This window comes from Ursus maritimus, unplaced genomic scaffold (genome assembly GCF_017311325.1).
Source record: "Ursus maritimus isolate PB19 unplaced genomic scaffold, ASM1731132v1 scaffold_1, whole genome shotgun sequence".
NCBI lineage: Eukaryota > Metazoa > Chordata > Mammalia > Carnivora > Ursidae > Ursus > Ursus maritimus.
The window spans coordinates 5,173,899-5,199,657 of NW_024423343.1; the positions used below are offsets into that span (position 1 = coordinate 5,173,899).

General features: G+C 49.8%; 1 protein-coding gene across 6 annotated transcripts in view; it reads right to left on the minus strand.

The window, feature by feature from the left end:
* The window catches only part of AGAP1 (ArfGAP with GTPase domain, ankyrin repeat and PH domain 1), a 530,765-nt gene that overhangs the window by 295,664 nt on the left and 209,342 nt on the right, over positions 1–25,759 (minus strand). For all 6 annotated transcript variants that reach the window (XM_040638726.1, XM_040638724.1, XM_040638725.1 and 3 more), the window contains exons 4-6: positions 22,261–22,346; positions 19,333–19,474; positions 14,695–14,829 (exon numbers count right to left, since the gene is read on the minus strand). In XM_040638726.1, the coding sequence (XP_040494660.1) occupies positions 14,695–14,829; positions 19,333–19,474; positions 22,261–22,346 (363 nt within the window). The remainder of the gene's footprint in view (positions 1–14,694; positions 14,830–19,332; positions 19,475–22,260; positions 22,347–25,759) is intronic.

Below are 25,759 nucleotides of genomic sequence, written 5' to 3' on the forward strand. Positions count from 1 at the left end.
GGGGGGGGGGGGGGAACCACGGCATGTTCAGCCCCCCCACACCACCTCAGGCCACGGCTCGGACACTTCCGGCTCTGGAATCTGTTACTTCAACGCTAATATCCTCGCACTGACTGATAACCCACCAAAGACTTTTTTTTTAAACCAAATCTACTAGCTTTTCTAAGTAGTTTTCATAAAATTCTGAAATGATTCTGAGTTTTAAGATTCGCCCTTCAATTTAAGCCTCAATTTTGTTTTTAAATCTTGTATTTTAGACTTTATATTTGGACAAATGAATACATGAGATTTAGAAATGGATTTTTATAGAAACTGGCCTAGTTTTGTTCATTTGCCAGAAAAGGGAGTGGGGGAAAAAAGGCCTATCTGGTCCTTTGTAATTTTTGTCTAATATACATATTTAATGATATCAAGTCTTCATTTCCCATGAGAAATGTACACTAAAGAGAAGGACCCCCTAGGTTTTCAGGCCAGTGGCTTCTGGTGGCAAAGTCTACCCGGAGCCAGCTTGTAGCCCCAAGTTGACTGGTGACCAGGGATACAGGAGAGGTGGCCCGTGCATCCAACAGGGAGAAGCGGTGCAACCCCGTGCACCAGGGGCTCTGGGTGGGCCCGAGGAGGTCACAGCTGACCACACCTGACCTAAAAGGTACAGATCTAAGACGCTCTAAGCAGGAAGTGGGCATTTCTGCCACGCACTCAAGAGTTAGGTACGGAGCAGATCTGGGGAAGGTGAGTCTCAAGACCAGCCTCTGTCTGCAGGGCTGGTCAACCCATGCTGGTATACGCAAGTTTCTGAAAGGAATGCTGTGAGGTCGTAAAAACACAGGCTTTAGAAGAAATGAAATAAAACAGTAACTACTCTTAGGTCTTTTTAAAGCAAGCTATTTCAAAGGACACCCAACAAAGTCCCAATTTTGTGTTGAAAGTATTGAAAGGCAACTCAACAGGCATTCAATAAAATGTTTATTACTAGATGGCGGGATCACAGTTGATTTTAATTGGCTCCTTTATAGTTTTCGGTATTTTCTTTAAAAGATTTTATTTATTTTAAAGAGAAAAAGAGCACACGCATGTGTGCGAGTGGAGGGAGGGGCAGAGGGAGCGAGAACCCTGAGCAGATTCCCCACTGAGCGCACAGAGCCTGACGCGGGGCTCCATCTCAGGACCCTGAGATCACGACCTGAGCCGAAATCAAGAGTTGGATGCTTAACCCACTGTGCCACCCAGGTGCCCCTGGTTTTCTGTATTTTTATAAATAAGTGTTATTCTAATGAGAAAAACTAAACTCCTTTAAGTATATGTAAATAGATAACATATAAAATATGCATCAATGTGTATTTTAACAGAAACAGACACAAAGCATAACTCTGAAAAGCAAAATCCATGCAAAGAATGTGATGCTATTTTAGCGGCCGAGGGCAATGCCCTTCTGCCTCCTGGGGCTGACTCACTGGAGCAGCAACCAAGCTACCTCCCGCCTCAGCCCCGACCAGTTCTAGAAGCCACGGACCGGAAAGCACTAGCAAGGCACCTTCTGCTTGTGCTTCCGCACTGTCACCGAACCGGGGGAGCAGCGGCACACGGAGCTGTCCGTACTCATTTGACTGGGGTTTTTCAACGGTCCCTCCGTCCGTGAGCCATGGGATTTTATAGCTTACGTTCATTGTGTATTACCCTGAAAGATTTCTTTTGCATAGCACTTCATTTCAAAGGCTTCCTCACTGTTTTCACACCGCACAGCACGTGAGCTGGGAGAACTACCTGCTTGCGTTTCTTTAATCACCATTTGGGGACAGGGCGTGTCCAGGAAAAAGAGCACAAAGCAAACAAAGACATGGAGCCCACCACTCTCCCCCTAACACCAACCCTAACACCGCCAGAGTGGCCCAAGGAGCCGGGCGAGGGGACTGCCCAGCCACAGACCCAGCGCGAGCAAGTCCTACTTCCTGGGAGTTCTCGCTCACGCTTCAGAACGACCGGATTCCATCAGGGATATATTTATAGGTCTAGAGTCAGGGACATGTTTAGGAGATCAATGCTTTTCAGACGAGACCGGGCACGTTCAGGGTGGCATGGCCGTAGACTAGGAGATCAATGCTTTTCAAACTGGACTGTAGCAGCAAGCTTTCCTTTCCTTTCTCCATAAAAAAAAAAAAACAAAAAACACCATCCCGCAGCCCTGCGGAGTAAGGATTCCTCCACAGCGGTGCACAACTGCCTCACTTCGGAGCTGCGCTCCCCTCCCGCGGGCCCTGAGCACCCACCTCAGTGCCCAGCAAACGGCTGAAGGCATCCAGAACCCGGGCCAGGACTTCACCTCCACGTCCCTCAACATTCTCAATTTCAGGGGCTGGTCAAACAGCCCTCTCTGGCCCTCGCAGCCCAGTCTGTGAAAGCCGCCCTCCCACGGCGGACACTGCTCTTCGCTCTGATGAAACCGCCCCGCGTCCCTCACTTCTCTCGTTGCTCGGTGTTCTGCCCGTGTTGACACCATTCCCGGGGCCGAACACTGCAGAGCTCTCCGAACTAGATGTTACTTCCTTGTGGAGTCTCAACACTCCGTTTGTAAGTAATCTGATAAAAGACACCATCTGTATAGAACAGGCTGGGATTTGACAGGCTTCCCATCTGAGGCACCAAAAGTGTAGTAAGTCCCACTGTCCACATCAAGAAACTGAGAATGTCACGATCTAAGGCTCAGTCCGTGGAGCGTGCGACTCTCGATCTCGGGGATATAAGTCTGAGCCCCGCACTGGGTGTAGAAATTACTTAAAATCTTAAAAAAAAAAACCCAAAAACATGATCTGAATGCTACAATCTCTACTGGAATTTATGTAGTGGGAGAAAATAAAGGGTAAAAGCAAAAAATAAATAAATGAAAATAACAGGGAAAAGCCCTCAACCTTGGGAAAATACAGGAGGGGGGAAAAACCCAAAACTCAAAAAACAACACTCTTCTATGTGCCCCCAGCCTACTGCTGGGCGCCTGGAGAAGCAGCACGTATGAGCCCTCTGAAGGGTCCTCCGCTCCTTCAGTGATCATAGTCATTCCACAACTCAGCACTTCCAGTACCACGGCTCACCTCTGTGAGAATATCGACATTTCCCAAAACTGATCGACTCCCTTCGCTCTGCCCAGGAGTATCAGCCTGATTCTGCCACTGACCTCTTCATCAACACCAGGCTGCACGAAGAACCCACGGTGTCCCCGCAGGGAGAGCGAGAGCCAGGCAGAGAGGCTGATGGCGAAGGCTCCGCCCTAGCCCTGCATGGCCACCCGCTCGGCCCCAGGGTCGGACCAGGGCTGCACACACTAAAGCAAGGCACCTGGGGTGTCATCGGGCTAAACAAAATTCTTGGTGAGTTCTATGAAAAGAGTATGATGGACTAAATAATAAGTGTTTATTATACGCCAGTAAAAAAAAAAAAGTGTATCTTCTGTCAATTTTTCTTTGAATCTCTCTAAAGTTACACACAAGGCAAAGAGCGAGAAGGGATCTCAGTCCCTGTAACCACAGAATATATCATTTCCTCTTTATTTTGTCCCCCTCCCCATCCCAGTGAATGAAACTTTAGTTCTGTGTCCCCGTGCTGCTGATCCAGTAACTTCACACGCTTTATGGCGTGTGTCTTATTACAGGTCTAAATGATCTTAAACCACTGTGTTAGTTTTATTATGTCTGTATTCTCCACAGTGACAGCAGAAGGAAAAAATACGCCCACCAGAACCATCCTTACGAGCGCTTTTGATGCCCCCTAGTGGCTTATCACTAAATTACAAAATCAAGTGCTTGAAAGCAAACGTTTCCTTTATGCCGTATTTCCACTGAATCTCAGAGACCTCGTTAGGGATCCAACATTCTAATGCCCACATATTCTACCATGTGAACACGACCATGTGCGCGATGAGCGTTTAGCACACAGCTCATGGGAAATAATTCACATGTTGAATATAGTGTGACGTTAAACCCCAAGCCTCCCAGTGGTGACATGGCTTAATTTTATTTAAAATAATTCTAACTTAAACGAGCATTTTCACCCACTTCCGGGTTTTAAAATGCAATCTGTGGCTTTTAACGTTTCCAGCACAAACGTAAGACCATACGGCTGAGAGACAGACGTGATCTCTAGATCTCTAGTTTCTGCTCTGTGACTAAGGGTGCTCTCTGGCGGGATGGCCTGGAGGGCCCTGCCTGCTCATCTGTACAGCAAAGGGCCGAGCTAGCCAGGGCCTCACACCCTTGCAGATGCGACATTCTACAGCTCTGCAGTTTAGGCAAGAAAGGAATTTAAATGCAAGAGACACCCTGGTATTTCATTTAATAATGAAATCTCAGTGCTGGGACGGGAGTTACTTCCGAGCACCCAGATGACTGCGACAGCGTTCAGTGTTTTTTCTTAGGGTTTACACGCAAAGTAAAATGGCAGGGGGAAAAATGTGAGGGAGATCCTGAAATTCTAAAAAATCACACACAAAAATTCTCCATGAACAGTGGCTGATCCTGCAGCACCTGTGGGAAGACCAATTACAGAGCCCCCTGCAGGTGCAGCCGTGTGTACGAGGGAAAGAGCTGCAGAGCGCCTCCAGGGGGCGCCACCTCCCAGCCCGAGGAAGGGAAGCTTGAGATGCCCGCCGCTAGGCTTTGCTCATGGCCTCATAATGCAACAGCTAGCCAGACACTCCCCCCAAACGAACTCTTTTCAGGTTCTCTTTTCTTTTAGACAGGACTGTGGCTGAAAGTGGGTGGCAGGTGAATGCGCAGCCTGGAAAAACAAGGCCACCACCATGTCATTACTGACATTGGGGCTCCACCTCCCAGGGCAGAAACACCTGTGCCAGCGAGCCCACTCAGGACATGCCGGCGGCGGCGGCGGGGGGGACACAAGGGGGAATATGCATGCTTATGTTTTAATTCTTTCATTTGCACAGAGACTTCTGTGGGCTTCCCAGATTTTGACATTTCAAACAGGAAATAGTGCAATATGATTTTCATGTTCACCAAAGGGGAGATGTGCGTTGAGCGTCTGGGACTACACTGCAGAGGGATGGTCCCCAGCAGCAGCAGAGCTGTGCCAGGGCTGCAGCCGCGTGGACCTGCCCAGTTAACCAGGGCAGGGGGCACAGCCCCCTCTGGAACCGCTTCTGGGTGGAAACGAGGGTGGGTTTCCAGGGTCCCTCAAGCCCTCCAGAGCACTAACATGACAAAGCTCAGGGGAGGTCCAAACGCCAGGAGCCGCTTCCCACCCCCAGGTGTCTGTCTCTAAGGCAACACAAGGCAACGTACTGGTAGCACCGTGGGTCAGAAGGACGGATGTAGTGCGAGGACACCCCAGCTGAAGGTCATGGCCACACGCGGAACTGGGGACGGTCTCTGGGCCATCTGCCCTCTGGGGAGGTGGGGTGCTCCAGCCGGGAGAACCCATCAGAAACACCGGGGCTACACCTGCAAGAGCAGCAAGACCCACCTGCTCCCACGTGTCACCCAACACGCCAGACCTTTGGCCGCCCAAGGGACTGACTGCCATCTCTTAACAAAATGCCTGACTGCGGAAGATGAGCTAATTTTCACAATAACGTACTGAAAATGATATTTGAGACAAATTTTTAAAAATTGTGATTATTTTCTATTTATAGATGATAAAAGTTTTTAAAATGAAAATATCCATTGTGGTCAGGGTATAGAAGAAGGACACCCACTGGAGGAGACCTGGGGGCAGGAACTGACTCCATGGAACGCCTACGGGCAGAGGACCAAAAGCCACAAGGCCATGCAGGCCATGGAGCCTGCAGTCTCCCCTCCAGGGCTGTCTCCTAAAGAAAGAATTAAGGATGGAGACAAAGATTTAGGTAAGGAGCCAACCACTCAGGCACTGGTCCTAAAACAAACACACAACTGCAGGGGGGTCTGGGGGAGGGGACCCCTCAATGTCTAATAGTGGATTGGGCCAAAAAAGTACTTCTAGTCACTCAACAGAATGCTATGCAAAAATGAGAAAATATATTGTAGAGAAAGTGCTGATGTGAAAAAGCGGGTTGTGCCAGGTCATAAGGCTTGATCATCCACTTTTTCAAAACACATGGGCAGGCACACAGCTGCACACCCCACAGCCACTGGGGGGTGGTGTGATGGGTGATTTTTATCTCTATATTTCACATCCTTTAAAAATCATTTCTTTAGGGGCGCCTGGGTGGCTCAGTTGGTTAAGTGTCCAACTCCTGGTTTCAGCGCAGGTCGTGATCTCAGGGTCCTGAGATCGAGCCCTGCATCAGGCTCCGCGCTCAGTGGGGACTCGGCCTGGGATTCTCTCTCCCTCTCTCTCTGCCCTTCCCACCCCCACGCGCGCTCTCTCTCTCTCTCAAATAAGTAATCTTCTAAAAAACTTTCTTTAGCAAATCTCGCACAATCCAATTTAGTCATCAAAATTTCCACAGTCTCTTTTTCTTTAGACAAACATGTGTGCAATCCAGCCTTCACAGCTGCCTTCTCCCTAAATCAGGGGCGATCCATCCAGCTGTCTGGACGTCTTCTTCTCTTCACAGAACTTCGATGACTCTGCACTAACTACACAAGCTGACGCCGGATCTCAGAGCCTGCCTTGGGGGACGCCCAGCATCTGCTCCGAGCTGGACCCTCACGTGCTCCTGGCCAGCCGCCCGGTGCTGAGCAGCGTGCAGTAACATCAGCGTCCATAGGGCAAAGCTATGCTTTCTGGTGTCAGAGACTTTCACAACTTCCCTCCTCGGAGGGTTACTCTTCCTTCTCTTCCATGAACCGAACTTACTGGTACTGCAACCCCCATCACTGGAGGACAGTTCCTCAGTGAACGGAGGCCACCAAGAATCTGGCTATGCCTGTATTCTCTACAGGAAAATGTTATAAACAGAAGACATCAAAGTAAGTTGGAAACACCAGCCATGAAGTGTAACAATTTCTGACTATCCTATTTAAGTAATATTTTCATATTGTGTTGATCAGAGGCTGGGGAGGGTTAAGTAGGTCAAAAAGTACATCACCGTTTAATCATTTTAAAAACATTAGGAAGAGCAGTGGCATCGTGAACAGATTATGAACAAAAATAAAAGCCTTTTGTATGCATTAATGATACATCAAGCTAATTCAAGCTGGCTCAAGTCATTAACAGAATCCTGGGGCAAGCCCCGGCTACGATGCCACAGTGCAGAAACGTGTGAACACAGCCGTCTTCGGTGTCATTGATAAAACTAATTCTATGAGCAGAAGACAGAAGTCTTAACATGAGAATCAGAACAGAGCACACTTACTAACAGTGCGTTTACTGATCTCGCGTTGGCAGGGTGAGAGTTAAAGCAGCGTCTATGGGCACGCGCGAGCTGTGGTGCCGCCCAAGGTCGCAGAAAGAGAAGCGCAGCGGGAGAACATTCCCGACTCAGGGTAAGAAACTGCCAGAGACGACCACAGCCTCTCCTAACACAATGGTCTACAAAACTATGAAACGGGAGACTACTCGTTGTCTCTCGTTTGTAGTAATATCAACCTTGCTATCAGGACTTTAAGATCACTTCGTCGGATATTATTTTCAAAAGAGTTAAAATGTCACGGTCCTCTACAGCCCACCGAAACCCATTTAAGAATTACCGAGTTTCACACTTGATTCCGAGTTGTTATGGCCAGGAGCTGCAGTCTGCAACGTATGAATCGCACCCACCGAGAAATCCCCCCTACATGAACACTTTCACTCTGCACAGGTCATTCTAAGCAAATCAACAGATATTCAAAGGAGTTAATCCCTCTATAAGCGTCCAGCCTCTGGGCACACTGATCAGTTCAATGGATGAGAAAGAAACTCTCAAAAGGGGGAATTTCTAGACAGAGAGACTCCAAACAAGAAACAAGCTGACTTCATACCCTTGTGCAATTCATAATAATATCTTAAACATTTGGATTATTCCAGGGTCATCACTTTCAACAAATGCTCAAATGAATCCTGACAATGTTCACTTATAGCCTGGCCATTAGTCCCACCATAACACAGTCCCCATTTCTCAAATGTGCTTGAACACTTGTCTGCAGACCAGCTGCCACACGTCCGGTTCGTCTGTAAGAAGCTTTTAACTCTTTTTTTTTTTTTTTTCTTCTAAAAATACTCATTCAAAAGGTTTTTTTGTTTTTTTTTTTCTTTTGGTTTTATTTTTGTTTCTTAGCCTCTGAAAATACAGCTTACAACAGCTAATGCTGATATTTTAGCTTTGGTCTTAATTCATTATTTCACTTTGTGATTTAACCCTGTTAATAGAGAAAGTTTCTCAGGTTAAGAAATACACTGAATTTAAAGATGCACATCCAAAGGGTCCTGACAATATCATGTTTTATAAAAATAACCAATGTAAATTATTCATGCGCTTTCCCACCCACAGCAAACAGAAAGACCCACCCAAACCCAGGCCTTCTTGCTCATTGTACATGCTCCCTCCCCACCCAGAGGCTCGACCCAAAGTCCACCCCAAAGATACCAGACGTAGGTATCTTTCCAATTTGATGAGAGACTACAAACAATGGGCCAGACGTCGTTCTTTTGGAGGAAACTTGCAGATTCTAATTTCCGTGGGATTCGACCAGGTTAGAAGCTGCCAGGCAGTGTCAGCCGATGACACGGGTGTTTAAGGACGACAGCAGAGCCGGCTGCGAAACCGGGGCCACGCCTGTGTCATACGACTCAACCAAATTCCATCAGAGGAGCCTGGTGAGTGTTTTCCCTTCTCTGCCCTCCTCCTATTTCTGCCACATGTAGGCAACTTACTCATGCCATCCTTGTTCTTAGAAGGTTTTAAACTATTAACCCCCCCGAATAAAATGTAATTTAAGCATATTAAAGTTTATGTTTGCCCCGTCATAACATAAACTGCCCACCAGTCCCATGAAATCTTGAATGTACAACCTTTCAATGCAACGAGGAGGGCACGGTGAGTGTGCGCCCAGGATAGGGGGGGCGTGGGGACACGGGGACAGTGACAGGCACAGATGCACAGAGAAAACCGTGGGCGGAAAGGACATGCGGGCTGGACACTGGCTGTCAAGAAGTCCTATTAAGATCTACGGTCTTACATTAGAAACCTTAAACTGTGCCATAAATAAATATTAGCCGTTATTACAAATGATAAAAGAAATACAAATTAACAGACACTAAATGACTCCATCGGCCTTTTCACTATATGTATGAAACGCCCAATGTACACATATACATGGTTTGCTTTTCAACGTGGAAAAATCTCATTTTTGAAAGAACTCCTTTGGAAAAAGAATTACACAAACATAAAAAGAAATGGACTCCAGTCTACTCCCTGACACAATAAAGAGAAAAAGAGCAGCAACAAAACAAATAATAAGATAGGCCACCCCAACAATGAGAATTGAGCCGCTTCCAAGCAAGCACGGAAGAGGCCTAACTGACATAGCCTTTACGAGCACAAAGGAGTGCGGTGTCAGCAAAACAAAACGGCCCAGGATGATGCAGCACTCGGGAGCAAAACCCCTCCAGACTGCTCCCACTTAATGATGCTCTAACATATGCAATTAGGTTGTACAAACCGGGCTCATTAATACAGCAACTCTTGTGCTGGACACTCCCGTAATTAGGACGAGCAGCTGCAGAATTTAATGTGAAACGGGATTCTTTATACATCAGGATATCAGTCTTTGGAAGCAAAGGGCAGAAAGCAAACTGAGGCTCCCTGACTTACTGCAAACCCCGGGGCCAGTCGTGCAGCCTCTCCTGGCTCAGCCCTGACAGCACGGGGCGTCCACGCGCGGGCGAGCCATCCGCAGGCAGGCGCGGGGGCGGGGTTCCTAGGGAACAGCTTCTATGAAGGTGTTTTCCAGAATGTGAACTACAGCATGCATGTAAAGAGCTGGCGTGACCGTGCTGGGAGACGGGAGTGGATCCTCCTAGAACGGGCCCATGCCATCAGAGGGATGCCTGTCCACAGGACGCTGCATGAAGCATGTGGTTACACGAAGCCCGAGCACCAGCCACCAGAGGACAGACCCCTTCTGAGGCTACCGTTCAGCCTCTCCACCCACATGTACCTCAAACTAAACAGTCTCTTTACGATAAGTAACGTAGAACATCTCTCCTAGAGCGAGTGGTCTTCCACGTGAGATCACTGAACTACCCAGTTACTCCTGACAACACAGTGACAGAACCCAGCAGTCTTGGGGAGGGTCAAGCAGACAGATGGTAATTTGTAATTTATCTAGATCTTGGCTTATGTGGATCTTGACCAGGTCTAAACAAGTACTGTCAGAGCAAAATGTTGCACACAGGTTTTCCTACTGTCCTATGAAGACAAGCTTAAGAAGGTAAGAAGTTAAAGCTTTACAGGGGAGTATGCATTGTCTAATACGATGCCTTCAGTTGGGATTGAACAAGTGACTGCAATTTTAGAGTATTCGTGCGAGAATATTAAATTCTGTACACAAAACAGCTGGTGTCAGGATGCATAACAGGAACGACCATATATAAAATAATACTGTTTTACAATACAGACAAATCTCTATCAGCTCATTTTAGGAGAGGGAGGGAGGGAGGAAAAGGGCATAAAGTAGCTTGGATAAGGGAAAATTACATATTTGGTAACACCATCAAGTTTTACTCATTCTACATGGAAGGGAAACCACTTTTCTTTATATTATCAGGGATCTTTAAAATATCACAAACCAGTCAGATACCATAATTTAAAAATAAAATATACCCCCCAAAAAACTTAGGGGATCTATTGGCTCTATTCCACAAAACATCAAAACAAAAAGCTGATTCCATGTTGTGCTTCGTTTGAAAGAAAGAACTACACCCTGACACAAATCACCGAGCTCGTGATACATCCGTTACAATCACAGTCGTCAAAACAAAACACGCCGTAAACAAGGGCATTCAACGTGGGCTCAGAAATCTGAAAGTGTCTGGAGAGAGAGAATTCATCATTTCCAAAATTCAGCTTCGGGGAACTGGAATCCCCAATACCCCGTCATGAACGTGAGGCCGCAAGTCCACTTTCCCCCTCCCCAGATGGCACACAAGGGGTCCAAGGGGTCCTTCGACCGCTCACACACGTGGCTGTTCACTACCTTTCAGCACTGCTTGGTCTTCTAGGGGAAGGATTTATTTTTGTCACCAAGTTATAACCATTTTAGGTTGTCCCTGAATATCTAGGTCAATAAATCCCATCACCGAAACTACCCTCCTTTCCCTGCCCAGAGACTCAGCTGAAATGGCAAGAAAGACGTGCTCGCTGCAAGGGCTTCTCCCACTCGGTTGGTTCCTTTATTTATTTATTTTTTAAAAAGATTTTATTTATTTATTTGACAGAGATAGAGACAGCCAGCGAGAAAGGGAAGACAGGCGGGGGAGTGGGAGAGGAAGAAGCAGGCTCCCAGCAGAGGAGCCTGGTGCGGGGCTCGATCCCAGAACGCCGGGATCACGCCCTGAGCCGCTTAACGACTGCGCCACCCAGGGGCCCCGCGGTGGGTTCCTTTAGAGAGAAACTTCTCTGGAATAAACATCATAGCACCAGAGAAACAATGTCTGCAGAGAATGAACTTTATTTTTCCGTAACCGTCCTGCACCCTCAGTGAAGATGCAGCCCTGTCGCTGGGTGCTGGCCCCCACCTCGCCGAGGCAGGGCCTCCCCGTACTATCCCCCCTTCTCGACCCCCAACCAGGGGCTCGGCGTGTGCAAGGCTGCTGCTCGGGTGAGGGCATCAACCTGCTTCCCTGTCTCCGGACACCCCTGGTGCTGACGGAGACCCTCCGTCCTGGACTGCTTTCTAAAAGCCATGTGAAAACTACACATCCGAGACCAAAGAAAACAGACATTCTGTTTCTTCATTTATTTTACAATTTGCCTTCAGTTTCAGGATACTAAGAACTGAGTTAAAGAAGCAAAGACTACAGTGTCTAGTATTTTAAAAAATAAACCCAGGGAGCCAGTTGACCAGAAAGCCTGGCTGGCGGGGGGCAGGTGCAAGTGGGGTCTGGCTAGTGTAAGAGCCAGGCCTGTTTCCTTCTTTCAGGGGTAAGTAAAATGTTACATAGAAACTACACACTCTTTCTTTCTCTTCCTACAACGCAAAGGTATAAAAAGCACATAAAAAAGCAAGTCCTAAAGGCGTAAAGGAAGCCAGAATGTCTGAAGAGAAATCTGAATGACTTGAGTCCGTGAGTGGACGGTGAGCCTGCTGCGTGTGCCCTCCGTCCAGCCTCCCCCAGGGGAGCGGGCAGGACCCACATCACTGCGGTTTTAATGACAGAATGGTCAAGGCTCTGGGCCCCTGGTCCCAAGACAGGTGTCCCATCCAGGCCCGATGTATCTGGCCAAGCTACATAATTTTTCTGAGGCTTGATTTCTTTAACTCTAAATCTTAGGAAGTTTTTTGGTTTTCTCCCCCCCTTAAGGATTAACATGGATTGTTACCATTCCGGATTTCTAAGTACTGGGCACAGTCCCCACTCGGTCAGCAACTACTTCTATCACTAACGATTACAGAGTTCATGACTTCATAAAAAGGCATACCCTATAATTACCCTACAAAATATGCAGAGTAATCCCTGATTTTACTTTTAAAAGTTATCTTCATATACGCAGAAATATTTTAAAGACAAAATCACAACAGTCACAAAAACTCTAGTATCATGGGTATTATTTCCTTTTCTGACCCTGTACGACAATCCAAATATTTAATGGGAATGCATTATTTCTAAAATAAGAAGTAACAAAATGTCTCGAAAATCTCCTAAGCCTGTGAAAACTCACGCCACAAGCGTCAAGTGCTTTGTCAAGCTGCAGCAATGGAAACCCTTTAATAGAATAAGGTCACGACGTTTGGGAAGGTCCTTCCTGTTCTCCCTGGCTAGCGCTCCAGCTCGCAGACAAAAGTGCTTCCAGCACCCGAGCCGGCACCTGACCGCCGCGCGCACTCCGGATGCAGGGAAGCACAGTAACGTGGGCATCCCCTAGTGTTAACCCGCTCGTACGATTAGTATGTCTGAGCTCATTTATTTATGGAAAGTTCATGTTTGCGATAAATGCACAAGTAAAGCAATCATCGTGGAGGATAAGCTCATCCATAGGATGAAATCCCAAAAATCTCCACCAGGGGCTGGCAAACCTTCTGCAAAGGGCCAGAGAGAAACTATTTCAGGCCAGGCGGGGCGTCACGTTTCCACATCAACCACTGAACTCAGCAGCGATAACAAGAGCAGCTGCCCGTGTGCCCGAGAAACCGAGAAAACACAGAAACAGGTGGTTGGCCAGATGTGGACCGTGCGCACAAGCCTGGGGACCTTCATCTGTAAGGGCCCCACAGGGTCCGGGCTGCCTGCCCCACTGGGTGCCCTCCAGGAAGCCCACGTGCCTCTGTGCACGGCTCTTCAGGGTGAAGATTCAGGGTGCCGTAAGCATGGGCGTGCATGGACCACTGTGGGCTCCAGCAGGGATGGGGGGGCTGTAGATGTGCAGGAGGAAGGGCCCCCACGCTGTCCCTCAACAGAATGCTGCTGCTTCAGAACGGGAGGCAGTGAGGACCCAGAGGCACAAAGCTCTCCGCAGGACACACGGGCTGAGAAACAGGAAGGGTGGGCCTCTGTGCGGGGAAGGAGGCTCCAAGTTGAGAATGGGACCGGCTCTTATGGAAAAGGGAAGAAAATACGAAGTTTGGAAAGGGACCCAATATATGAAATGTCATAAAAATGGTCAAAGTGTGGAATTCCTCCAATTCCATCTGAAAACTCATCTGGACATTTAGAAGAAGAGCATATACTGTCCGGTTTGGGGAGGTCCCAAATGCAGGTGTGTAATTACTACTTGCACTGGTGGAAACATGTTTTCCTCGGGGTTGGGGCCAGGCAAGGCCAGGATGACAGGCAGCTCGGGTGGTCTGCTCGGATGTCAGCCAGATGGGAGGTGGCCTGGGAGTTACTCCCCTTGACTCCCTGTGGACATCAGGACCCTCTGCGGGGAGCACTGTTCCTTCAGGCCTTCCAGGCTAAAAGAGTCACTTTCCCCCAGACTTTCCTGACCCCTCCAGACCAGAGACCAGCCTTCCCTCCCACCACCTCCCCAAGTCTTCATCCATCCCTCTCCCTCTGCCCAAACCGACACTTGGCACCAAGATCATGTACGTGACTGTCTCCGCCCCCCGTGCAACCCTGCATTTTTCCAGGAGAGTTTCCTGTCTGGTGCACGGCTGTTCCGGGGGTGGGTGATCACTAATTAATTCAGCAACAAAGAAACAATTCCTAAATTGTGGTGCTGGCTCTCAGCCATGAGCCTGAATGTGGGATTGGTTTTTTTTTTTTGGTCCAAACTTGACTCTCTTTCCTCTTTCGGTTTATTCTCCCCAAAGCTTAACAGCAAATATTTAGACTGTTTTTAGAGACGGGCTTGAATTAAGAATGAGCAGCTACAGTGGAGAAGAAATGGCCAATGAGCGTGACCCATCAGGTGCAGAAATAAGTGTGGGCGACATCGCACCCCGTGCCCAGGTCACCTTGTGCGTGCCACACGGGACTCCCCGCGGACCCGAGTCTGAACACGCACGCAGCGGAGCACCACCTCTGCATGAAGGGGGCGCTCGGATTCACGCTGAGGCCCGCGTGTCCCCAGCGGGGCCCAGCACCATGGGAAGGGGACACGGGCGCGTGGCAGGGAGCACTTACCATCCTGGAAGACCCGCTCCACATTCAGCCCGTACGTGGCGCATGTCTCGTAGTAGGTACACCGCTTCAAGTCGCTGGAGAGCTTCCGCGCCCTGGCGTCGTCGATGACCCGCGGGTTAGTGGAACTTATGGCATCTGCAACGGATAGCGACACGGTGACCACAGCAGCTCCGCTGACTTTCCACCACCTCAAGTCTCCAAGGAGCTCAAAACTGGCGCCCTGCTCCTGGGGATGTAATGTGTCTCAGAGCCTGGAGTTTTTCAAACCTAGTTCACCCTCCAAGTAACAATCTCACACATTTAGAATAGTCATCGTTTAGAAAACTGTTCCAGAGCGTCCTTCTCCTGAACCGGAGATAAACGCTGCCTAAGAGTTAAATGCGGCTCCAGAGAACCCTTTAAAAGGAGGAAAACATACCCACGCTCATGATTTGCAGGTGACTTCTGGTGCACAGAGTGCCCTGCTCACTGCGTTCTAGCCCCATTACTCCCCAGGTGCAGCCACACACCTGTCAGTCCGTGTCCGCAGAGCCGCCCTCTGGTCCTGTTCTGGGCACAGGGATGCCCCAATGAACAAAACAGACAAAACTCGGCGCTCTCACGGAGGGGCTTTCAGACTGGCCGGGGAGGGAGGCAGAGACCAAGACAGAAACGTGGGACAACTAGGAATGTAGTGTGGCCACGAGAGCCACGTCAGGCAGGGAAGGACGTTCAATGGTCAGTGTGCTCAGTGTGGATTCGCAGGGCAGCCCCACCCGCAGGAAGGAGGTAAAGGCCAACCAGCCTCTACCTGGGGCAGAGGGCAGCCAAGCACCCAGTGTAGTCCAGGAGACTGAGGCAGGAGCGGAAGTGAGGGGGGCGGTGGAGGGCCCTAGGTACCGGGGTGCAAACCGCTTAGGTCTTACTAGAGCCCAGTCCTGGACGCACCCACTTCCCACAGGATCTGTGTACAGATGGGGACGTTTGAGCAGCAAAAGAGATGTGCGGTACTTGCCATTAGGTCCCTAAACAAAGAAAAACCAGTGTTCTTTAAGCTCAGTGTCCACGATGCCTCTATCCCATCCCACCCTGCGCTCTCGTGCCTGGCACACACCAACAGACAAAGGCCAAGACGTTAGGAGCGAGGCTGAGACAACAGGCACTTTTCAGGGACTCTTTCTCCTGGGAAGTTTTCTCCGTGGGCTTGAGGGTCCTGTACCATGGAAAATGCCAACTGCTCTTGAAATAAAAATCCACCAACAGGGTTTTCTCCACCAGTCAAAGGAAGAGCAGCAGCACAAGAGAAGCCACACAAGAGAGCAACAACCTTCTAAATTGTGTTTATTTTTGGGTTCAGGAAGTACATGAGACATTTAATTTTCTAACTATAAAAAAGCAGCATCTTGAGGGAATAGTTTTTTCATTTTCCCCCCTTTCTCTTGCTTCCTGTTTTATTTTTAGCTCATGCAATAGGCCTGACTTGACAGTTTCCCGTAGAGAAATCAAGACTAACTCCGATTCAGGCCTCTTTCTCTGACAATGGCCTGTGCCACCTCAAAAGATGTTCTAGAACATTCCCTGGCAAGGTCCCTTATAGGGATTTCTTCAAAGAGCATCTTGTCCTGTCTTGTCTTTCAGACTAACAAATTTGACTTGGATTTCACAACACTTAAGGAAAAGAAGTATTTTTTAAAGGTGCAAACAGCTTTCAAGAAAACGGTAGAAGGTTGAAATCTGTCATTTTTCAATACTCTGGTGTAATGTGGAAAACACACACCATAGCATCAATCCAGCTTATCCCTGACCTGAGGTCCCCGACAGTCCCACAGCCCCCTTCCTCAGCGGAGGCCCACCCACAGCGCTGTCCCATCTCGACTTCCCAGGTACAGCGATACGTCCCCTCTGTGGCCGTGTTGCACCTGCACCACGCGTCAGGCAGGGCTACACCGCCTGCTCTCTCATCCCACCTGTAACTCTGTACCTGTTCACAGCTTGTGCCCCCCCTCAAATCGATGTCATCTGCAAGCCTTAAAACAGAACCAGCTTAACGAACATTACATAATAGGTCATTCAGAAGTGTCCTGTCCACTTACGGAGCCTTGCACAGCTCCCTGACTACACCCGGAGAGAACACACACTCTCGAAGAGACGCTCCTCCCACCCTTGGATGAGGCCGCACCACATGCTGGGCATCCTTAAAGAATGAGCTTAACTTGTTCGTCTTTCCCATTCCAGAAACTCCTGCCTCGAAGCCACCGACCCCTAACACTTGGGAGGAAAGCTCAGAGTCCCTCATCTGTAACCTGACCCACCTTTTACCTCCAGTATCCCACAAAGCCCATGCAAAAGCACAACACACATGCAGGCTTCACATAAAGCAAGTCTGCAAGCATTGAACAAGTAACTAGAAGTGGAACCTTCCAGAAGCCTAGGAGTGGAACCTTCCAGAAGCCCACGCTCACTCCACCCTCTTGCCACTGGGGCTTCTGTGGAAATGAGAGGTCCGATTAAGGGTTAAGAGGACCCCTCAGGTAAGGAACGTCTCTAACTGATAACACTCACGTCCTGTTCATTTGGAACGAGGCTATGCTGAAGTATGAACAAAGTCCCACAGAAGAACGTGAGAAGACTGCCAGCACCCATCTTCCACCCAGCTTCGCTGGCGCAGGAGCTCACTCGCCTGTGGCCTTTCCAGACAAATGCTTAGAAGATCAGCAGGAATAAAAAGGGGTAGGTGCTTCCACTCGGGGACCACACCAGGGCTTCCCCAGAGTCTGTATGGAGCCTTCCACAGGCCTCCTCTACAAACACATGGGCCATCCTGGGGGAAGGCACGGCTCTGCCTTCCTTTAGCTGTGGTGGGACACGGACAGCCACACTTATGTCCAAGGAAGGGAACAGAGAGGCATGCTTCTGACACCCCAACCAGGACCTCAATAAAACTGTCTGTCGAGATATAACAACAGTAACAGCAGCAACTGTTTACATCACATTTATGTGCCAAGGGTGTGTCAAGTGCCTTATGGGAGTGCCTCCACGGAGCCCCGGCCGGAGCCCTGGGGGGTGGCAGTCCAGGTCACACATCCAGGACGCTCTGATGCTGGGGCTGTGTGGCTCCAGCACCCGGGACCAGACACTCCACGCTCTACCACCAAAACTACGCTGTGCAAGAAGACACCAAATGGATCACATAGAGCCTTCTGGCCTAGACAGAAGTCCTTGTGCCCTATCATAGTGAGTGCACAGAAAAAAGGCGTTCTGAGTCTGAAATACAAAGCCCTGAACTCAGACAGCGGGCGAGGGGATGCCCTCTTTCAGTCTCTGACTTTGCTCAGAAATGCCCTGGGCTGGCCCGCAGGGAGAGGTGCTTGCTAGAAAGGACTCGCTCCAGCTGCAGGGCAGCTCTAGGCAGGTCTGCTGTAGATCCTGCCACCCACCATAAAACATTACTTAGAATTTTCAGGATGCCAACTCAAATATGCCAGTTCCGTGTATTAGAACAAGAACCAAGCACTTTGTACTGGCGTGCCTTGTTTCCCGGCAGCCACTAGAGGGCGCTCTGGGCATAAAGAACCTCTTTCCCATCCAGTTGCAGGTGGAATCCACCTGCCTTTCCCAGGCTTCTGTTCTGACACCACTGGCCATTACATGCTCGCTAAAAGGGGGGGTGGGGGGGGAGGTGCTCCCGACCAGAACCCGACTCCAACATTTATACCTGCACACGAATGCTTTCAGTTAATTCCATGCTACTTCTGTTCTCACAAGACACACACCCGCCCCATGCTGTGGCTTATCCACACAGATCCGTGGCAGGGCAGCTGGTTCTCTGCCTGAGCTCACTTTCCACACACTAGACACAGTACACAGCTAGCCGTTTCTACGTCTTCAGCACAGCCAGTCTCTCGTTTAGAAGAGCCTCACATCAGGGCACGGAAAGGCAGTCCAGATGTGGACGTTCTAAAGGAACTAAATACAGCATATGAACGACAACAACAAAATGAAGACATGACCCAGCTTTCCTTGACATGATTATTTTTAAGTCAGCCATACTGCTGACAAGCAGTTTTAAAGTTAACCTGCATCTGGTTTTTAAAAACATTCTACATGGCCCTACTGAAGACCCAGACGGTGGACACCAGGACATTAGGGAATCTGATCGAGAACAAGGACACTTCAGGGATGTCACTTTGCACTCATACAGGATGATTCCAGACTCTGAGGTACCCGCTAGATGAAAAATACAACACAGAGCATAACACATGACGAACAGAGCGAAGTAAAACAAAACTGCTGCGTGTAAGAAATCATGTACCGAAAGTTAAAATCAGCCACCTTTTAAATTGCTTATAAATTATTTGACATAACAGAAAAAATTAAGAGATCCTACTACAGAAAAAGAAAATACATTTTGTTTTCTCAAGAGCGCCTGGGGAGGGCTTTCTTCTGAGGATGCAGACCGACTGATTTCTCCATAGAATCAAATCAGGAAATGGGACAATTTCTGTTTCCTGGATTCTCACTGGAAAAAGCCTTCAGGGGGAAATTATTTCTTCTTTATACCGTTTTCAAATTCCTCCATGCCAAAACTATGAGCCGAGTCCACTTACTGCTCAACTGCTGGGGTCCTTCACACCCAAGCTCCACGCAGACGGCACTCACCCTGGGTCCCCACCAGAACCAGAGGGATCTCGCTCGTGTTCCGATAGTTGGCCATCCGACTGTAGTAGTGGTAAACGGTCTGGAAGCTTAGCTCATCCTCTAAGCTGAAGACAAATATCACAGCATCCACCCACATGGCAAACTAGGGAGAAAAGAGGGTGAAGAGAAGGAGTGAGTGACAAGGCTGTCGGAGAGGAAGGCTGGGCACGGCGTCCTTGTGAGCACAGGACGCGTGGCCAGCAGAGCTCTCGCTCAGGCCAAGTCCGACGGATGCCTGACTTCGGCTGTAACATATGGCCGCGGCATCACTAACATCCTCCTCGTAACACACCTGCAACGGGACCTTCAACCCCTTCCCACCCAGGCCACCCCGGTCTCCTAGGAACGCAGCAGCCTGCACGTGCTTCCCGTGGGACTGTCTACCTCTGTCCCGAGCCGGCCAGCCACAGTCCTACAAACACAAGGCAAACCCAGCCTCGAAGAAGAGCCTCCGAAAATCGGAAGACAGGCGCTGACAGTGACCCTGGAGGTTTCTGTTTCGCACTAACACCCTTCCACAGTAAGTACCCCCAGGGCCTGGCTGGACCCCTCTGAGATGGGGGGGGCCTCCTCCTCTGGGGTCCCGCGGTCTCTCAGAAATCCTGCACCCAGGCTGTGGCCCGCTCCTTTTCATAAGAGCACTTTATACTGGAAAGATCAGCTGCCAATGAATTCTTTTTTTTTTTTTTTTTTTTTAAGTAATCTCTACACCCAACGTGGGCTCGAACTCAGAACCCCGAGATCAAGAGTTGTGTGTTCCACCAAGTCAGCCAGCCAGGCACCCCTGCCAGTGAATTCTTAAAGCCCCCTCTGAGGATATGATTATTTATGGTTAGAGAAATACACAAAGCCAATTAGCAAAATGAGCAAAACTCAGGGAAAAACATTAAAAACCCACAACAACCTGACTCTTGCCATTTTAATCTTGTTTTACCTGCATCCAGGTGAACCCTCCATCACATCTACTTTGGGGCAAGTACTATCTCATTCAATACTTATAACCGTTTGTAAGGTTGGAGCCTAGTGAGCGGGAGGCCCTGGAAGCCCAGCAGCCTCCCAGAGTCACACGTGGTTCCAACAGCAGAGTTGAGAGCGGGTCAGTCTGTCACCAAAGACCCTCCTCTTTCCACGTGAAAATGAAAAAAAAAAATCCTATTTACTCTCTTTAAGAAGCCACAGTCCCTAGATAAGTTTATCAGCCTAGGCATCAGCTCTGGTACATTTGGGGGAATTTTCTGTGGGTTAAGCTATGACTTCACATATGACGGAAAAGTGTATTCAGTTATAAGTGAAAATTTTACGTGATAAAATTTAAATAAACACGAAGTCCAAATGATAACAGAATTAAATGAGATCAAGATCTTGTTAAGAATGAATCCTGGGACAGGCCTGATGCCCCTGCAAACAGCCCAAGACCCAGGCAGACAGGGGCATCTCCTTTCCCCTTTCTCTATCTCGAGGTCCGTTTTCCCTTTCTCTTCCGAGAGTGCAGTGAAGCTTCCCCACGTGCACGGGCACCCGGAGAGCGCTCCTGGTCCCCGGGACCAGAGCGAGCCTGTGTGAACCCCCATGCAGAGGAAAAGCAAGCCACACCGCACTGTCCCACGGGAGTGTTCTGGCTGCACCAGCACGTGGCGAGCCTCAGTAAACAACCCTACTCACCCCAATGGCTGCTCCCACCTACTGCCACACGCAAAAAAACCAGTTAATCGGCAGTTTTTACACAAACCTAAGAGGACACTAGTCATCACAAAAGAGTCTTACAATCTCATTCGTGAAGCCATTATCTTAGGGTGAGTTACATGAAATATTCTGGAACAATGAAAACAAAGATCAGGCTTCCACATGCCTGAGAAGGGCACCTGGAAAACAGGGTTTTCTCCCCCTTGAATATTCAAGCATGCCCTGCCTAATTTTGTACAAAATCCTGTCCATAATTTTGAAAGGCTGGAGGCTGATATCCCCCTCCCAGCAGAAATCTTTAACCAGGGTATGCTTCTGGGCTAAGTAAGGCTCCTCAACGAAGTACAGCTAGAATAAAGGACTGATTGGTCCTCAGTGAACTGAGTAAACATGTTCTCACGGCCAGAGGCCAAGACAGAGATCTCCGGGGGCTCCTGATTCCATCCCCAGGTTGGTCCCATCGGCAGGTGGAGCACCTGGGTCTGCGCCCCTCCACCACATGCAACCCTGGGCAAGACGTCATGGCATCAGTGTCCTCCGTGACGACGGGACTCCGAAGAGCATCCTGCCCAGGGGCGTCTGGAGGATGACACGAGTGGACCCACACAGGGCAGGCGTTCACCCACTGCTGACTGGGTGCGGCTCATAATACACACTTCACTAGTAAATTATTACATAAGTAAAATGATAAACTGGACGTTAAGTAAACCAAAGAAAGGTTTTCCACACCCAAGCTCTTTTATTTCCAGGATGCCCGGCCTTCGGGGAGCTTCCAAGGAAACCACACTGTGCGCACACTGGCTTTCAGTAGGGCTGACTCAACCGAGAAGCCCGGCGAGCAGCATGGCAGCCCCCATGGGATTTCCAGACTTCAGACCAGCAACTGTCTGAATCATCCTGCTGCTCCAGGTAACAAACCGCTTACAGGGAACCGGCGAGGGCTACGGACATTTCCAGTTGTCACATCAACGGAGGTGACAAATCCATCTTAAAAATACAAAGTGAAAACCAGCCACGGAGACCTAACTTCCCTCTCGGATTTTGTCTGAAGGAGCAGCAGAATTAGCTTATGAGAGAAAACATGTTCGTGGGCCTCTAGTCACCGTCCTTGCACAGACCTGATTCTAGGGCCGCCTGATGACCCAGAACCTTAACAAGGAAGCAAAGGCGAAAGGCTGCTTACCCTTTTTTGCTTGTAGTACTCACCTGCGCCTCTGGGGGGCCCCCTTCATCTCTAATCAGCAGCAGGTAGCTCTGTCCATCAACGACAATCTCCTTCTTGAATCTGCCACCTGCCACACACAAAACATCTTGTTACACAGGAAAGACAGGGTGTGAGGAGGGCAAACAGACGTGGGCTTCGCTTGTGGAAAAATACACCCTAGGCTGTCGCCCTGGAGGCAACTCTCAGTAATTAGGACCAGCAACCACTGGATTTTAAAGGAAGTACTGAACTCAGATTTAAGCATTTGTCTTTAAGGACCCGTGTTCACTTCTGGTTAGAGTACACAGCTTCCCAGGCAATGCCAGGGTCACCCGTGGCTGAGAAGGGAAGAATTTTAACGAATTCAGGAATTCTCTCTCACTGGGAACACGTTGATGCAGAGTTCAGAAACCGAGAGCACTGAAATTATCATTCTCTTGTTGAACAGGTGCCTAGTCTACCACATTTTGATCAATTCAAGGGCTGAGAACCTGTATTCTCCTCAAGAGAAACCCAGTTTTTGAAAGGAAAACACAGAACATCATGGGAATGGTGTTTCCGTATTCACGGGGCACAGCACGGGAAAATGCTCAACTACCACACACGTGTTAGACAGAACTACGATGGCGTCTCCGCACAGGCCGAGACAGAGCGGGCAGCCGGCTGGCGAGGGGGTTAGAGAGCGCGCTGTGTTAGCCAGAGACCACCAGGGACCCTGCCCGGGCGCCGTGTGTGCCTGCGTGTGTGCGTGTGCGTGCGTGTGTGTGCACATTTGTGGGAAGGGGGCTGGCCCTCTTCATCTCGGCCCCACGCACGCCCAGCTGGGGAGGGACACGCAACGGTCCTGTGCATCTCCTCGCCGCGCCCCGGGCCACACTGCCAGACCTCTCCCAGACATGGGAGGAACGCCCACTTCTGGGTCCCTCTGCCATCTCCAAAGACAAAGCACTCTCGAGATTCCGGGCTCTGAGTCCACTCCAGCTAACCCTCACCAGGGTTCTGAACTGTTTCCGAGAGAGGAATGCATCAACGCCCGCTCTCATTCTCCGTCCATGGCACGGATGCTTTCCAGAAACACCGTCTAAACCCCGGACGACCGCGCCCTGGAGAACCTCACTGGCAGAGCGTCCCTGCCCGCCCCAGAGGCTGCGGGTGCACCCTCTGCCTCCCGGGGCCACCCCCACGGCTCCGATGGGCGGCCGCTACATGCACTGCAGCGGGCCGGCCAGGGACGAACCTTTCAAAGCGGGCCCACGTCTGCACAGGCGCAGAAGCACGCACACACAGATGCACACTCCTCTCTCCTCCCCTTCCTGGGCCCGCAAAACACACCTGCTCTACTTGGTGTTCAGTCTGCTCAATGACAAAAACTGAAGACAACTTCCCAGCATTCAAACAAAACAGATAAATGCTCATTCTGCTCCCCTGCACAGCCTCCACCGAAGACCGCGGGCAGAGCAGGGAACGGCCACATGGGGGAAGGTGACGGGCGTGTTTGCTCACTGGATCCAGACAAGCCAGGCCCACCCCTGCACTTGCAGGAAGACTGGCAGATGACTCATGGGCCCCGAATCACAGACTCTGTGGAGGTAGAAAAGTACAACATCCTCTCCCAACTGGGCTGCCGTGATTCTAAAATGAGCTAGGAAACCTCAGGCACCAGGGGAGCCCCCACACCCCTGGTGTGACGCAGCCACAAGACGCCGACGCCCAGCCAGCTCTCTGTGCGGATCCCAGGGCCACCACACGCCACCACAGGGACTTCGCCTTCCTTATTCACCTCTCTCTGCCTTGGTGTCTCCACGCCACCCGAAGGGCAGCGCCCCTGGCAAGGATTACTAGCGTCATTCAAAATTTCTGCAAGAGTTACCACTTGCTTTTATAAAAGATACACTTAATTAACATTTAATAAACCTATTTACAATAGAAAAAATTTACATAAGTTGCAACAGTAATCAGTATCATTTCTGTATTTTTTTAAAACCTTTAAAAAAAGAGATGCTGGAAATCTGCTATCTCTTGGCGAGAATGAATCGAATCCAACCTTTCGTGAAAAAACAATGTCAGGTGGGAAACCTATTCTTTACTTTGGGAAAATCCTTTTCCTTCACATCTTGTTCGCAGCGATCTGACGGGTCACACTGAGGGGGACAAGGGAAAAGCGGCGGGAATTTGTGTACACGCTCACAAATCTTCCCTCCGATTCCCGGTGGGCCGATCTCAGCGCCTGAATGAGGGCAGCAGCCACTACAGAGAAAGCCCGGGGGAGCAGAGCACTTCAGATCAAGTCTGCCGAGAGCGGAGCCCATGCAGAATTTCAAGCTGTCACATCACAGGAAAATACTGTGCTCCGAGAGAAGGGATTTCAAGGCAGCTCACATGTCACATAGGCTGGGCCCTCCGGTGGCAGGGACTGGTCTGGGCAGCAACTTGGCAAATGTCCTTTCAGCAACACAGTCCTGCCTGCGCTCAGGAGAAGCTGAGGAAAGGGCTGAGCTCTGGGGCCTTCAAGAAGGTGTGGGAGCCTTGCTGTTCCAGCAGGTATTTAAAAAACCCCAGTTATCATTAAGCTTTCTTCAATCCATGAAGTTGCTAATTATCACGTCCTAAAAGAGTAAGATTAACTTCAGGCAGTGTCCCACCATTATCTCTGTTATGGATGGAACTGTGTCGCCCCACCCCAAATTCATTTGCTGAGGTCCTAATGCTCAATACATCGGAGTAGGATCTTATTTGCAAATAAATTCATTGCAGATGTGCTTAGTTAGGATGAGCTCATACTAGGGTAGGATGGGCTCCTTATCCCGTGACTAGAGTCCTAGACAAGGGAAACTCTAGTGGAGACGCATGCAGGAGCTTTATAAGCCAAGAAGCACCAGAGACGCGCCCAAACCACGAGAAGCCCAGAGACAGGCCTGGAGCAGATCCTCCCTCACAGGCTCAAGGGGAAACAACCCTGTGGAGGCCGAGACCGCGGACTTCCGGCCTCCAGAACGGTGGGAGACTCAATCTGCGCTGTTTGGAGCGCCCCCGGCCGGTGGCCCTTTATTACAGCAGCCTAAGCAAACTAATACAAGCTCTGGTACCGTCTGTCCTCACGCTCCGCCTTCACCTACCGCGAGCTCACATGCACTCACACTCACACGCTCTCTCTCTCCACCTAGCTTATCCCTAGAAAATTTCAAAACCCCCTTTATTCTCTCCATCCCAGCTGTCTGTATTTGTTGAAATCATCCCCGCTTCTCGGCGAGGTTCCTGTAGGAGTTTCCTGCCTGCCTCACGCGCGCCCTCTGCTGCACGCCCACCCCCACAGCACTCCACAATCTGCGGGATCCGCACAACGCCGCAGTTCCGACCCTGACCAACGCTCCTCGACATCCTGGGACCCTGCCTCCCCCCACCCCCCGCTGGCCCTGCACCCCTGGCAGCTGCCTGCTGCGCCAGTATCTGAGGGCACACAGAGGCCTGCCCTGGGCACACTGGCCACACACACCTGACTCC